Source organism: Folsomia candida, unplaced genomic scaffold (genome assembly GCF_002217175.1).
Source record: "Folsomia candida strain VU population unplaced genomic scaffold, ASM221717v1 Fcan01_Sc001, whole genome shotgun sequence".
Lineage (NCBI taxonomy): Eukaryota > Metazoa > Arthropoda > Collembola > Entomobryomorpha > Isotomidae > Folsomia > Folsomia candida.
The window spans coordinates 21411920-21427955 of NW_019091193.1; the positions used below are offsets into that span (position 1 = coordinate 21411920).

The 16036-nt window shown below is 43.5% G+C and overlaps 1 protein-coding gene across 2 annotated transcripts in view; it reads left to right on the forward strand.

The window, feature by feature from the left end:
- LOC110844111 (microtubule-associated protein futsch) overlaps positions 1-16036 on the forward strand; it is a 49901-nt gene that overhangs the window by 29143 nt on the left and 4722 nt on the right. For both annotated transcript variants that reach the window (XM_035860589.1, XM_022090239.2), the window contains 6 exons: positions 11-8823; positions 9079-9123; positions 9307-11721; positions 11832-12118; positions 12251-12307; positions 12380-12445. In XM_035860589.1, coding sequence (XP_035716482.1) covers positions 11-8823; positions 9079-9123; positions 9307-11721; positions 11832-12118; positions 12251-12307; positions 12380-12445 — 11683 coding nt within the window. The remainder of the gene's footprint in view (positions 1-10; positions 8824-9078; positions 9124-9306; positions 11722-11831; positions 12119-12250; positions 12308-12379; positions 12446-16036) is intronic.

Below are 16036 nucleotides of genomic sequence, written 5' to 3' on the forward strand. Positions count from 1 at the left end.
CTCTCATTAGATAACCACTTCCTCCACCACCAAAGACGTCAAGGACAATAAAGTTATTGAGGAAATTAAAAAATCTTCCTCGACTACAACAGCTTCATCAAAAAGTCGCACTGATTCGGGAATTAAATCAAATACGACAAGATCTCGATCAAAATCGAAATCGAAGGTTGCAACCAAACCGAAAGTTGATTCTGGAGTAGCCAAGAAAATTTCACCATCTGATGTAACCAGTCCACCTTCCACGGCCCTCAGTGGAACGGTTACGCCTAAAGAACCAAGTTCCAATATTAAAAAATCTGGCAGTACTAACAAGTACGGAACAACTAATACTGGGCGCGCGTTGGTATCAAAATCTAGTACAACTGTTTCAGCTCCTGCTCCAGCTACGGCAACACCTCCAAAATCTGCCAAAGATGCTACTAATCGAAAAGTTATTGAACACAAGGGATCATCATCATCCACCACAAACACAGTCAGTCAGAGGAAGTCAGTTTTAGACAAGAGTAAGGAATCCACCGCAAAATCTACAGTCACAACCTCATCAAAACCTCCACCTGCACCAAAGGCAGCAAAATCATCCTCCACTGCACAGCGACCAACAACTGCCGCAGCAAGTCGAAAACCAGGACCAATGCCCTCTTCAGGAAATGCAAATGCAATGCCTGTCAAAAGACCAGGGACCGCTGCAACAAAAGCAGCCGCGGCTGCAGCGACAAGCGCAGCAGTTTTAGGAGTAGCTGCAGCAGTTGCAGTAACAACTTCTGGTGGTGATACCGAAGAAGAAGTAGCAAACGAAGAAGTAATTGGTCAACAAGAAGGCGAAGAACACGATAAACTTACCGTTGATGCCGACGATACGATGGACAAGGATTCCATTGAGGAGGAACTGATCCTTAAACCCCACACTAACGGCGTATTGGGCCTTTCTTCCAGCGTGCCGGTCACAGAGTCCAGCTCCGAATTCAGCTCGCTTGAACATGTCATTGATTATGACGTGGAGGCTGAGGCAGTTTCTGAGAGGAATGGTCACTCACAATCTTCTCTCCCAGAAACTGAAGTTTCCGAAGTTTCTGGCTCTGAAGACGTTGAGACCGTGGAGTCCAAGACCGACCGTGTGGCAGTAGGTCCTGAGTCAGAAACTCACACGATCACAGAACCAGGAGGGCATGATGGAGATCAAGATGCCGGTTATGATGAGGAGGACGAGTATCTCATTGTTGAAAAGGAAGAGAGCACTGGTGGGGAAGAAATTGGAGGTGGTGGAAAAATTGGTAACGAGAGTTACTATGAAGAAAAGGAAGTTCTGGAGGAGAAAGAAGTAGCTAAGGGTGAAAGTGAGGGTGAAATCCTGGAGGAGGAAAGCTCAATCCCTGAGGTAGAGAGGGCGAGAAAGAGCGTAGATCTCACTGAGCAAAGTCACATTGACCACGATACCCATACTGAAGAGATTGTAAAAACCGGATCTACTTCAGAAATGAAGGACCAGGAATTACCTTCATCCCTTCAGGATGACACGGCACTCGATTCAAATGAAATATTGTCAAATCAACAAGAGACCAAACCCCAAGACCTTGGCGGAGCAGAGGAAGATGATAAATGTCCAGAGTCCCCATGTCCATCCCCAGACAATAAGGATCGACTTTTAGAGACACCTAATTTTGAAAATGAGGAAGGACCCGTGTCTCCTGCACCCTCTCCAGACAAGGAAAAAACGACAGAAGAAGTTCAACAAGAAGAACAACAACGTTTTCCTCCCTCCAGTTTCTCGGATCTAGAAAAAGAGGTTCAAGACCAAATTAACAATGCTAACTCCGTGGAAGAGATATCCCAAGATATCACCACGTTCGAGAAAATCATGGGAGAAGCAACGCTTTCCAAACTTGAGGAGAAGGTCGAATCTCGTGCTCTCACTGCTGCTGCTAGCACTGCCCCAGAAGACGATGATGAGGTGAAAAAGGAGGAGGGTGAGATCACCTCGGTAGAAGAGTTTCAGAATAAAGATGTGACTTTGGAGAAGAAATCCGACCCGGAGAAAGTTGTAGAAACTAAATTGGATTCCCATGAGAAGGAAGAAGAGGAATTGGAAAAAACTGGGTCGAGTTCCACTGTCACTGGGACTGAATCGCTGTCTGTGCCTGAAGAGAAAATAGTCTCACTTTCCCCGAATGAAGAGGAGAAAGCTAATATGTGCGATGATAAGCACTCTGAAAAGTTTACGGAAGAGGAGAAGCAAACTGAAACTCAAAACCTTCCATTGGATAACAGTGAAGCTAATCAAGAAGTTGATTTGCCTGCACCAAAAGATGATTCGATGCCGGGTGACGATATAAAATATGCAACAACATCCAATGCTGATGTTGATAATGACTCTGCTGAACCAAAGGATGCAGCTAAAAACGATGACCAAAGTGAAGCACAAGATCAAGGTGAAGATAGAAAATCAATCTCTTCTGCTGAAAATGATCAAAAAATACTAGAGGACAAGGAGAAAGTCTGTGTCGTAGATACGGAAGTGGAGGATGTTGACAAACAGTCAATCAACGTGGATACACGTGACGAAGATAAGCACTCTGTTTCATCGCTATCTCCTGCAAGATCAGTAGAGGACGTTGTAAAACGAGATTCACAAGACATTACTGATAGCGGTATGTTGAAACCAAACATTGAGAAAGAGGACGACAACAAGCACTCCGCAAATATTGATGTCAAGAGGCAATCTGTGGGATCAATTTCTTCAGCAAAGTCAGAGAAAATTACAACAGATGACGATGATAAGCACTCTGTCAAATCTGAATCTTCCGATAAACATAACGTGGATGTGGATAAGCTTTCCGTGGGATCAGTCTCCCCAGCTAGGTCAATAGAAGAGGTTTGCGTTTCTGAGTTATCCAAGCCTGTGGACTCCACGCCCCAGTCCCTTCTACCTTTGGACGAAGATGATAAGCATTCCGTTAAATCCAACGCTAGTTCTCATCATGAAGATAAACATGGTTTGGCTTCAGTGTCACCAGCAAAATCCACGGAAGAGGTTTGCACCTCCGAGTTATCCAAGCCTGTGGACTCCACGCCTCCCTCCCTACCTTTGGAAGAGGATGATAAGCACTCTGTAAAATCCAACTCTGGTTCTCATCATGACGATAAACAGTCTGTGGGTTCAGTCTCTCCAGCAAAGTCCACTGAAGAGATTTGCGTTTCGGAGGTATCCAAGCCTGTTGACTCGATGGCTCGTTCCCTACATTTGGAAGAAGATGATAAGCATTCTGTGGGTTCAGTCTCACCAGCAAAGTCGACTGAAGAGGTTTGTGTTTCTGAATTATCCAAGCCTGTGGATTCCACGCCCCAGTCTCTTCTACTTTTGGACGACGATGATAAGCATTCTGTTAAGTCCAACGCTAGTTCTCATCATGAAGATAAACATGATGTAGCTTCAGTGTCACCAGCAAAATCCAATGAGGATTTGAAGCTGTTGTCGAAACCATTGGAAGATGATGATAAGCATTCTCTGGGTTCAGTCTCACCTGCAAAATCCATTGAAGAGGTTTGCGCCACAGAGTTATCAAAGCCTGTGGACTCCGTGCCCCAGACTCTTCTACCGTTGGAAGAGGATGATAAAAATTCTGTTAAATCTAATGCTGGTTCTCATCAGGACGATAAACATTCTGTGGGTTCAGTTTCACCAGCAAAGTCCACTGAAGAGATTTTCGCATCGGAGTTATCCAAGCCTGTGGAGTCCATGGCTCATTCCCTACATTTGGAAGAAGATGATAAGCATTCTATTAAGTCCAACGCAAGTTCTCACCATGATGATAAGCATTCTGTGGGTTCCGTTTCACCAGCAAAATCGACTGAAGAAGTTTGTGTTTCTGAGGTATCCAAGCCTGTTGACTCCATGCCTCCCTCCGTACCCTTGGAAGAAGATGATAAGCATTCTGTTAAGTCCAACGCTAGTTCTCATCATGAAGATAAGCATGATGTGGGTTCAGTCTCACCAGCAAAATCAATTGAGGAGGTTTGCGCCACGGAGTTATCAAAGCCTGCGGACTCCATGGCTCATTCCCAACATTTGGAAGAGGATGATAAGCATTCTGTGGGTTCAGTTTCACCAGCAAAATCGACTGAACAGGTTTGCGCTTCTGAGGAATCCAAGCCCGTTTACTCCCTACCTTTGGAAGAAGATGATAAGCATTCTGTTAAGTCTAACGCAAGTTCTCACCATGATGATAAGCATTCTGTGGGTTCAGTTTCACCAGCAAAATCCAATGAGGATTTGAAGCTGCTGTCTAAACCAGTGGACGATGATGATAAGCATTCTGTCAAATCTGGAGCCTCTTCGCATCACGATGACAAGCATTCAATCGCTTCAATATCTCCGGCCCACTCTCTAGAAGAATTAAAAGTCGACTTGCCTGAGAAGCAACAAGAAGTAATCACTGAAAAATCTAAGTCACCCGTCGAGCACGAAGGTGAGGAAACAGGAATTACCACATCGAAACCTTTGACTGATGCGGAAAACAAGGACTCCGGGAAATCAGAATTGTCCAGCACGGACAAACACTTAACTGATAAACTTTCAACTGGGTCTATTTCTCCTGCCCCCTCGCAAGAAGATCTCAAAGAACAAGTACAAGAACATGTACACAAGCCCCCTGAAGAAGAAGATGACGATAAAGACCACAACTCAATGGGATCACCAAGGCCTGAAGAACCTCAGAACAAAGAGGCGATAAGTGACTTACCAGAGCGAAAGCTATCCATTGCATCCAACAATGAACAGACGGATGATGACAAGCATTCAATCAAGAGTTCGAAAGAGGAAAAGGACCGAGACGATGATAAATCATCATCTCCGAGTAGGGTCGTTGAGCCGGAATCTGCACAATTAAATCTTGCCCAAACTGATAAGCCAGACACTTTGCAATCCCTTCAATCCAGCAAAGCTGAGCCTGAAGAAGGGAAAGCGGATTTGGATAAATCGCCCTCAAAACTCCTCACAGAGTCTGAACAACCCTCTGAAGAAGGGCGCCCATCCTCCACAGAAATGGAGTTTGACACGGAAATTCTGCCGTCGGAAGCGCTTGCCCTTGTTCAACTTGGAGAAAAGTTGATCACAGAAAGCAGGAAGGACGAAGTGGCTTCACTTATCGCCAATTCATCGTCCTCCTGTGAACGAGCACCTGCAGACGATAAAGCAGTGGGCAGTACTAGCGAATGTAATAAATCTGAGATCAAAGACAAACAGCAAATTGATTCTGTCCATCCCGTTGAAGAGAAAGCACAGGAAGAAGGGGAAATCGCTTGCGACTTATTGAGTTCATCTCCATCCATCCCACAACAAGAAAAGACTGTAAAATCTGGAGAAGCCAAAGAGTTGATCACTGATATTCCTGTCCAAGAAAAAAGTCCCCAAATTGAAGAAAACTTGCAAACCCCTTCTCAAGAAAAGGAGGATGCAAACGCACAAGAAACTGACGAGCCAAAGACTGAAGATATAATAAAAGTGCCTGCAAAATCAGAGGAGCAGCAACGTGTAGTTGAGACGCCTCAAGAAAAAGACAAATCGCCCTCAGCACAACAGCAGCAACAAAGGTCCGAACAGCTTTCCCTTGTGGAAACGGACAATGACGCCATATTTTCCCCGGGGGATTCCATCCGTACGGAAGAACTGGACATGGCCCTTGAAGAGCATCGGAGGCGCCTTTCCCAAGCCAATTCGCAAGGGATAGATATCATTATGGGAAACATGTCAGAGGACAAGGTGGACATTGAAACTTCTCGAGAGTCCCAATTTGGGTCTGTAAATGAGGAGCCAGATGTGGATGACAAGGACTGGGGTGATGAAGAGGAGCAACCTAAGCTCCACTTTAATAAGGATGATGGAGACGGTGTATTGGGGGCGGCTGATGATGAAGCACAAACTCCAATTCTCGTTCAGCAAGTCTTTAAAGAGAGTTCCCTTGAACAACATGAAGAGAACAACAAAACCAGTGAGAATAAGGAACAAGATTCCGCCAATAAGCAACGGCCGGTTATAACTCCATCCGCAATTCCTTCAAAATTTCCAAGAGAATCCAAAGAAGTAATTCGAACCCCAGATGAAGTTGCAGACCTTCCAGTACACGAAGAAGTTGACCCCGGAAGCTACAAAGAGGACCAGGCTGGTGAAACCAATAAAGTAAAGGATGGATTCCCGTCCTCCTCCTCCAAAGCATTCCAACCAGATGAGTTGATGACCTCGTCCGCTCCCAATACTCACAACATGACCACTGCCACCTTCACCACGACGAGCATTACAACCACCCACACAACCAAAGATGAAGAATCCCCAGCCCCAGAAATGGACTCGACGCCTGGTGGCGTGTTCGGCAGTTGTGAGTCGGACGCTGGAAAATTGGAATTCCATGAAAAATCCAGAGATTTCAACCAAGTGGATCAACAGCTCCCAGAGGAGCAAAAAGTAGAGGGTTCCGCAATGTCTATGTCCATCGTAGAAAAGATTGACGCCGCCGTGAGCCCAGTGCTCGAATCTTTGTTGACCAAAAGCGTAGAGAAAAGTTTAGAGCTGAACCAACAACAGCCCGAACTTGCCCGGGTAGAAGATGAAGATAAAAATTCCACCACCGCTACTGCTACCACCACCACACTCAGTACAACCACTGCAAAGGAAAAGGACGAGTCCGGGGACACTTTGGTTAAAGGAGAAGAAAATGAAGGAACAATTCAGAGAGATGAAGACCAAGAAGTACAAGCAACTGCAAAGCATGGGTCAAAACCAATAACCGGAGAGGAGAAAGTTGGCCATGGGGCTGAAAATAGTGATGATGATGATGGTGATGATGATGTGCAAAACCTTGAAGGAGAGCAGAAGCAGCTCCAGGGTGCTCCACCACCACAATTATCCATTGTGATGAAATCCACGACTAGTGTCGTAATTACTCCTTCAACTCCACCCGTTTTCCCGACCACTGCGTCAGAACAAACGGATAGCTTCAACTACGGAGATGGGCAAGCGGAAATAGGTCAACGGGATGAATCGCCCATTATTTCAAGTGAAGATAAGCCTGGCTCGAGTGATAATGACAACGAGGATAATCGACTCTCAAAAGAAGAGATGATTACTGTCAAAGAGTCAGTCACAATGACCACTTCCTCTCCTGCTTCACACAAACTTTTTCCAGAAGAGAAAAGTGACGAATCCTCGACTTCGTCCGCCTTAACAGCCATTGTGGCCCCAGGAAAAAGTGACGAAGCTCCGCCAGTCCCTGCAATAGCTGAGCACGAGGAACCGAAAAAGCTCTTTTTCCTTCCGAGAGATGAGGACGACGACGAGGATGACGAAGAACAAAATGATAATGAAAACCTGCCAGCAGACCAAGAACCAGATGACGATCATCACGAAGGACTTCGTGGAGTTGAAACGGAGTTTATTACTCCAGCGGCAGTGGGTCATTCTGGAGATGTGGACACAATTGCAGACTCATTTCAGGACGTTGTAGAGACCAAATCAGTTTCCAAAAACACTGATCTTCATATTTCACCTCAATTTCCATCCGATGATAAGATCAATAAAATTTCCCATGAAACAGTTTCCGAATTAGATGTAATAACGACTCGAACACCTTCACCTCCTGCCAACGAGGATCAACAGAATGCTGAATCTGGGAAAGATAAAAGCCCCTTAAAGTCTGACCCGTTAATCACAACCACCTCTCAACCAGAGACTGGCAACACTGCAGTGCTCCTCTCTGAAAAGCAGCATCATCCAGAGTGCTACCTAGATTTACAACACCTCGGCGAATGTCAATTCCATTCTGAGGAGGAAGGTTTGGCCAGCTCTCAAAAAGCGAGTATTTATGGATCTCAATCTGAAACAAAGTCGCCCCAAGCCAGTTCCCCCACAAGAGCAGAAGAAACTAAACAAGTAATAAAGCAAGATAAAGAAGAAGGCGAGAAAGAAGAGAGGTCCATTCCAATTAGCATCACTTCTTCACTTCTTGAAACTGCACAGTCAGCCGTGTCCTCGGCATTCCAAACGGCTACAGAAGCACTCGACGTGGCCCACTCCACTCTCGATGAGGTAGAAAAGTGTGCGGTGGACATGGCGGATAATTTACTAAAAGACGAGGAAGAGATCATTGCGGAGAAACACTTTTCGGGTTCGCTTGAGCAGTGCCCAAAGTCCTCCTGCGTTGCTGGGGTGGAGGACGAAATTTGTAACGCTATGAAGGGTGGACTTTCCAAAAAAATTGAAGGTCATGCAGATGAAAAAGACGAGAATGAGCCTGGAGTCGTGGAAGAATTATGCGTCAAATCAGTTGCACCAAAACCGATCGTTCCTGACCACTTTTTCGTGGAGGACTCGGACGATGCTCCCAGAGTTGAGGAGGGCGTTCATTTGGTGATTAGAAAGGAGGTCAAGTCGGAGGATAAGACAGTGGTCGAGTTAAGCGTCAGGAAGTTGGATAACATTGATGATGATGATTTAGTGGCAGAGTTGGAGGGACAAATGGTTGACGTGGAGGAGAAAAACTCACCACAACAAACCCCAATTGTTCCCGATCAGGCTTCTCCGACTCCAGGAGTAGAAGGAGAGAAAGCCTTGGCGACAGGACCTGAGCATATCAAGTCGCCCTTCCTTGAGGAGTCCGAGTCACTCGTCGACTCTTCGTCCCAGAAACATTCTTCGTCTACCATGCAAATTGTGGAAGAGGAGCAAAAGACGGTCAAGAAGCGAAAACAACTTTCGGACTATATTGGCACCATCAAGGAAGCCAAAGCTGTTTTTGAAAATCTGCTGAAAATCGCAAAGTCAGGAGCAACCCTCAGGTGAGTTGTGCAACTTTATTTGTTTTAAAATTCAGTAAAATTTTTTGCTTCATAAAAACTCAACAATTTAATTACAAAATTTAGACTTAAATACACTACACGAGTATGAGTATGATTACATATGTGTTTAATTGTATTATTCGTAACTTTGTCATTCGGATCTAGATTTACATTTTTATTAAGCCATCTCAATTTAATAAGCTAAAATATATGAAAATCTGTTTCTAATAACTTTTTGATTTATCAATATCTCAGTTCTGCTGTCGACGAATGTAAAGAAAACGCTCAAGAGGCAATACGGTGAGTGTGCAATTTTAATTATATACATGTTTCATGTTGTAAAACATTTTTCTCGTGATGGAAATTGTGTGGTCTGAGTAACTGCAAGTGAAGTCTCAGTTGTGTTTTGGTTCAGTTGAGTCGAGTAATTAGTAAGGTGAGAAAGTTTGCAATCTCAATAAAACACTGTATTTGTTTGTACAGACGACACTTGGAGGCTGCAGAAGAAGTCTACCGGCCAGCAAAGAAGGAGCCGGAAGACATCAATGTGGCAGATTCTCCCGAGCCTGAAATGGGAATCACGGTATACGAATCATTGGAGCAAATGGCCAAGGCTGGAGTAGAGCTGTTCAGTGGGTTAGTGGAGAAAGTGGAAAAAGAGATTGAGGAGAAAGCCAAACACGAGGGCGAGGATGAAAAGGACAATCCACCGGAAAACGAGGATGGCGAACAGGATGGTGATGGCCAACGTCGGTCATCCGCCGAACTCGCCGTCACCGCAGCTCTGCAACATTTGCATGAAACATTTAAAACCATGCAAACTTTAGGATCCAGTCCAAAGCGGTCCTCATCCTCTGCTGCACGAAGGATTCGATGTCACCACCATGATCACGACCATCATCATTGTTCACACAGCCAAGAACTCCAACAGCAAGAGGACGAGTTATCCTCGACCACGACTTCCTCAGCAATATTCTCCACCAACAGTGGAGCTTCTCCTCACCTGTCCGTTTCAGGACGAGGTGGTGATGAATCTACCACCCTTAAGTCTCCTGATGATGGTTCAGAGGGTGAAACTATGAGAGAAAGCATGTCACTCACCGAATCTGGGGTAGTGTCTCAATCTGATGCTGATGAGAACATTTCGAAATCGCATCATACTGTGGAACAAGTGGGTCAGGAGGGTCAGAAAAAGTCAGACGAGGATTCACCCAAGTCCAAATCCGAAGAAGCTGCTACCGTAGTTATGAGTAGCTCGTTTATCTCTGGGTCTAATTTTGAACAAGAAATTGAAAAAGTGGAAAGATTTGATGAAAGCTCAGAATCCAAGAAAGAAGAGGTTATCACTGATTCTGGGAACAACTTTTCCAAATCCGAATCCACCTCAAAGTCTGGTCAGATAGAGAGCAGCGAATTTGCAAAGAAAATGTCCATCACTGAAGAGGGAACAAAAGTAGTTGTGTTGGAATCAAAATCCTCATCATCCTTCCAAGAAGAAAAGAAAGAGGAAGAAAAGGCGTGTTTGCAACAAATTGAAAGTAGTCATTCTGCAACAGGAATATCATCCGATGCTGCAATCTCGGAATTCATTTCCCGGAAAATTTCTTCATCAACCGAGTCTGGCAGCATTCTCACCCAACAAAGTGAAAGTATAAAGTTTTCAGAGGAAGAATTAAAAAAGAAAGTTGAGACAGAGTCGTCATCTTCGCATGCAATTTCCTCCTCCTTCAAGGTGGTGGACGAGGCTGAGCAGTGTCTTTCCAGGTATGAGGACTCCTCTGCCCAAATGTATAAAGACGAATTTGGAGATGGAAGTTTCCGTAGATTTTCTTCCGTCGATCATTCTTCGCCAGGAGGGAAAACTAGTAAAACTGGGGAGCCTGATCGCGTAGGAGGAAGTACAGATCAGGCAACCAATAAGCTGTTACGAAGTGCATCAGAAGCTCAAGGATCCGGGTATTGCGGGGACAATTTTGAATTTACCCAGGATAATGCAGGTGTTTCTTGCGCGAAGAAAGGCGAGTACGAGCACGAAAGTAGCAATGCATTCTCAGATGTGGGATACGAGTCTCATATTGAAACCACTGAGGTGAAAGATGGAGATGGCTCATATTCTACGACAACGGTAACAAGAACCGAAAACCCCAAAGATGGGTCAACGACCACCACGACCGTGACAAGAACGATAATTTCCGAAGACTTGGGTGGATCAGGGTTAACAAGCAAATCTTTCCAAAGTTCTGACGATGACCGGCTCTTCAGTTCTTCTGGTGGTGATAAGGAGGACTTACTTGGAGACTCGATTGCTTCTTCCAGTCTTGCCAGCGGACTTGCTCCCGGTGAAGTACCTGCTACTACTACCACGACTACTACCACTATTAAAAAAATTGAATCAGTACCTGGCGAGGAGGGCGACTCTGCATTAAAAATAGAGAAAGTCACAACCACAACAATCCAAAATGTCTCGAGCATTGAGTCTGCAGCAGAACTGTTATCATCTCTCCCCTCCGACATTGGAAAGCATGTCTTCTCAAGCTCATCCCATGCTTTCCCTCAACTACAAGAAGAATACTCCTCTGGTGATTTTACCGACTCTCAACCATCGTCCATCCCCACCCAACAGGCTGAAACGGATGAGGACGTCCATAACTTTGACATTCCAACGTCCGACAAAACCACAAGCTCCACCACCACAGTGGTAACGACTACGGCAGACATGGACAACGGAAACTTTTCCTCCACCACGACAACTACAACAACCAATGCCAATCAGGACAACGGCAGTGTGACGACGCAGAGAGTGGTAACTACCACATCCAGTTATACTTCAGATAATGGGAACTTGAATAATTCGAGAGTTGAGGAAATTAGAACTGCAAGTAGTGCTACCAGCGAAAGGTGAGCCAGCATAATAAATATTTTACATTTTTTCTCAGAGAAAAACTCCCTGGGGAACTTGACCCGAAACAATTTACGAATATCATAAAATTATAAATCGCATTTTGCAGTTCGACCGCAACAACTGCTGCTGGTTCCGAGATTTTGAAGGATTGGGGTAAACCTTACGGCCTCCCGGTGGTTTACACTGAGGGGGAAAATGGTGCTGGCAGTGCTGGCGGCGGCGGCGGCGGCACCGGCACCCCCAAGAAATCAGCATCTTCCACTTCCAAGACCGGAACTCCTGCGAAAACATCCTCCAGTGGAGCAAAGCGGACGTCATCCCGGAAAACGTCCCGACATTCTCCCATCTACGTGGACTTGGCATACGTCCCCCACCACGGAAACTCTCACTACTGTAATTGCTCTTCTTTAATTAAATTTTCTAAGATTATTTTCTAATTAACCAAATTAATTGATGCACCATGAGAGATAATTGATGAAATTATACCACAAAACATTTATCTACAAATCATGTTTTTGTTTGTAGGTGATTCTGAATTTTTCAGAATGATCAGGAGCCGATACTATGTTTTCAGTGGATTAGGTAAGTCGACACCTCACTCAAAGGTCACATGAGCTGGATAAAAATCTGTAATATTTGCTACTCGTACGTTAGAGCCGAGCCGTGAAGTTTTTGAAGGACTATTGCAAGGGAAGCAGCAATGGGAGGACAAGAATTTGGGTAATTTTTTTCTCGTTTTCCACCTAAAGTAAACACAGTTTTAATCCAAAATCATCATCGGGCTTGCTAACCTCACCACCATTTTCCTGAGATGGTTAGTATGCAAATGGTGTTAAAGTATCAGGTTATTCTGCTCCCGAGTTTAACTAAAGTTAGGCAAAGCTATTCCCAATCCCAAATCCCGTCTTTGATTACCACACCGCCGCAGATTGCAGTATAGGACGTGGTATCGACCAAAAGCCTAATTTGTATTCGCATTATTTGGGTAATTCTAATCCAAGGTGCATTCTTCCAACTCGAGGAGATGAGGAGTGGGTTGTATGTATGCAACCTACATTTTGCTATGTGTACATAGCGATGAAGAGAAAGTTTTGTCAGCAGTTTGTTCCGAGCTGGTCTGGGAAAGGAAATCTAATCAAATCAAGAGGAAACCGCATAACAGGGACAGCACAGAATACGACAAGACACAACCTTCGACCAAACCACACCACCATCACCAGTCTGTTAATCTCCTCCTTTGCTCCATTCAACAACTATCTTCTAAACTAAACTGCCACCCGGGTTACCAAACAGTTGAGCTGCTGAATGCGCTGCTGTTATTCGCCAGGACTCTGCGGCTATAGTTATTTATTCAGGAAAGGAAAGTTGTGATGTTAGCCCGGCCTTTCTTCACCGAATGGGAATGAAGAAATTTTCTCTCGAGAAAGTCGGGAAAATCAGCCTGGAGTAGGCCTTCTCCTGTCAGTTAGTCCCATTACTTCTTTTGGTATTCATGCAGGATGTGATTTTCGAATGCTGCTGGTTGAAATTCGTTGATACTCAGAACTCGTGGGCATCATGTAGAAAACAATTATTTATAATCCTGCCTAACGCTAGTTCATTTTGATCTTTTCCAAGTACCGTTATATTTGATGGGCATTACATGGAAATAAATATGTAGATCGTTCCTGGAATATGAGAAACTTGTGTCACTTGTTCAAGAATTTATTCGACAGTTAAGAAAGAGTTCCTAGAAAATGACGGTATCCAGGGGTTGGCAAATCCATTCAGTTTTTACTGCACCTCTCTCATGGGACCAACATCTGTAGATATGTACGTGCAAGCAAAATGCATGAATACGAAGATAGTTCTTGACGCTGTGCAAAGAAGTTAAATAGATAAATGCGTGCTTATTATTTTAGCCGCGGTGATAGATACATAGATAAGCATTTATACAGCTGTGGAACCTTATCTACAAATCGATCGAGAGATTGCAAACATGTAATTTTATAAGATTGACGATAAAGAGAAACACGGCGATATCTGTGTAGTATGAATCAACTCAATCTCTTGCTTTACAAGTGAGTCACGAATTCATGGTCGCAGTAAAGCATTGAATGGGGACATTTCATCAACCGATAGTAAAGAAAACTAATTTTGCTTTCAGAGATTCTGAGCCATAAATTGAAATGAACTTTATTCGGGCGTTGTTTGCTTTTCATATTCCACGATTCGAGCTTGTTCATGATGACACAGGTGTTCTCTACTCTGTACCATCGGCAGATTTCTCACGGGATCTTTGACTTCGACATACATACATCCTTTCTGCATCACCTTGAAAATATCTTCGAGGAAAACTGATAAGCACGGCCTTCGGTCACTTTACATAATTTCTGCTGCATAACTACCATTTTACATAATGACCATTTTACATAGTTATCAATTATGTAAATCCTGATTTTGCATAATTACCATTGCATAATTATAGATTTTCCAATATGTGACTGTTATACTAACAGAAATCCAGCATTGAAATACTACCAAGCGGTATTCATTCACTTGTATGACTCTACTCTACCAAGGTAGTAGTGATTACAGAATAGTAATACGTTGTAGTAATAGCTCCGTATTAAGTTTTAAAGTAGCAAATTTTTACGGTTCAGCATAATTTTAATACAAAGTGGTAGCAACTTTAATACCGAAAGATCAATACTTGTGTAACTATACAAGATTGGTAATAGTTTACCTCCCTCGCCTGTTACAACTCTACTGTACTTCTGCATAAAAAATAACTCGAAGGGTTCCTTTCACTTCTAAACTTGCAATAGACGGTATTTAGGATGTAGTGCTAGGCTAACCACTACATACATCCTAAATAGATTTGGCGAGAAAGGAAATATTAAAGGTGCGTTACACCACCACCTGAAAAGTTAGTTTGCAGAAGTTACGAAATCAGAATTTTTTCTCTGCAGAATTCGAATCATGTGTTTCGAATTATGTAAGTATGTATTCTACGCCATTCAGGAAATTTCCCCATGTGCAATTTCCTCTTAATCTTAATTTCGAAACAATTATGCAATACATATTTATGTGATAAGGCTTATTATGTGAAATGACTTTTATGCAATAAAAATTAGGCAATATGACCGTTATGCAAAAGTACGTTATGTAAATTGACCTAGGACCGATAAGCACAACCTGCATAAAAACAACACTTGATACTGCTCGAGTGAACTGGTATTTTAAATTTGTATTCCTTTGGCGTCGAAATTACATCGAATTCAATGGAAACTCATCTCTTCCAATCAAACGCGTACTCATATGTTTACTGATCCTGCACGTCTGAATAGGATTAAATGTCAATTTTCTTCCTTGTTTCGTATGTGTCGCATACAGCACTTGACAAAATTACAAGGGGTCCAGATAAAGTTGTGTTTCGTCGTTGGGATTTTACTTTGACTTTAAATCTCGCATTTAGAACAACGAATGACCCCTAAGAGTCCCATTCCCCAGTATACCAACGACATGGGCAAAATAGCCAGTTTAGTCTAATATGTATGTATTGGGTTAGAACCTTTTGTGTTTTGAAACTTTCACTCTGGTATTTTCCAACTGCTGCATCTTTTTACAAAGTAATCGCGGAGAGAAGTATGGAAGGCAATGGCCATTTTGGCAAGGTGCCCGGCCCAGTTTTCGATTTTGCAATACCACCGTTGACTTACTTGCTGACGACTATAGCTCTCCTCTTTCTCCGGCTCGTCGGATATTGCTTAAAACGAAGCGAGGAAATGACTCAATCTGTAAAATGCATCCCATTTATATCCCCGGAAAAAGAGAACACTTTATCGGAATTCGGAATTGTAAATCCCATCCATCGGGTTCAACTTTAGAGAGAATCCGCCCATTTATATTGCTTGTTGTGGGATTTTATTGTCATTTATGGCTCTACACAAACGTATTAACCAATACTATGCATATCTTTTTGCTTAGAGTAGCCATGCTTGTATAACTTTCTTTGAATATGTGTCGGGAACAGGGATATCTTCTTATAAGTAAATACACACACACATTGTTTATTATACATATGTGGATATTGTGGTATTTCACGCTGTTATTTATGTCAAATAATGCACCCCCGCGGCCACCATGCAATATCAGCTAGAAGTAGATTCGAGTTTGAGAGAAAGCCGAATGCATCGTCAGAATGGTGAATTTAGAGCGACATTAATTTTAATGACTTTTTGTCCAACATCAACGTTATCCGGACAAACTTTCCTATTGAGATTTCGGTGCAAATATGTATATGTCGCTATACCCTGCTCCCGGCTCGAA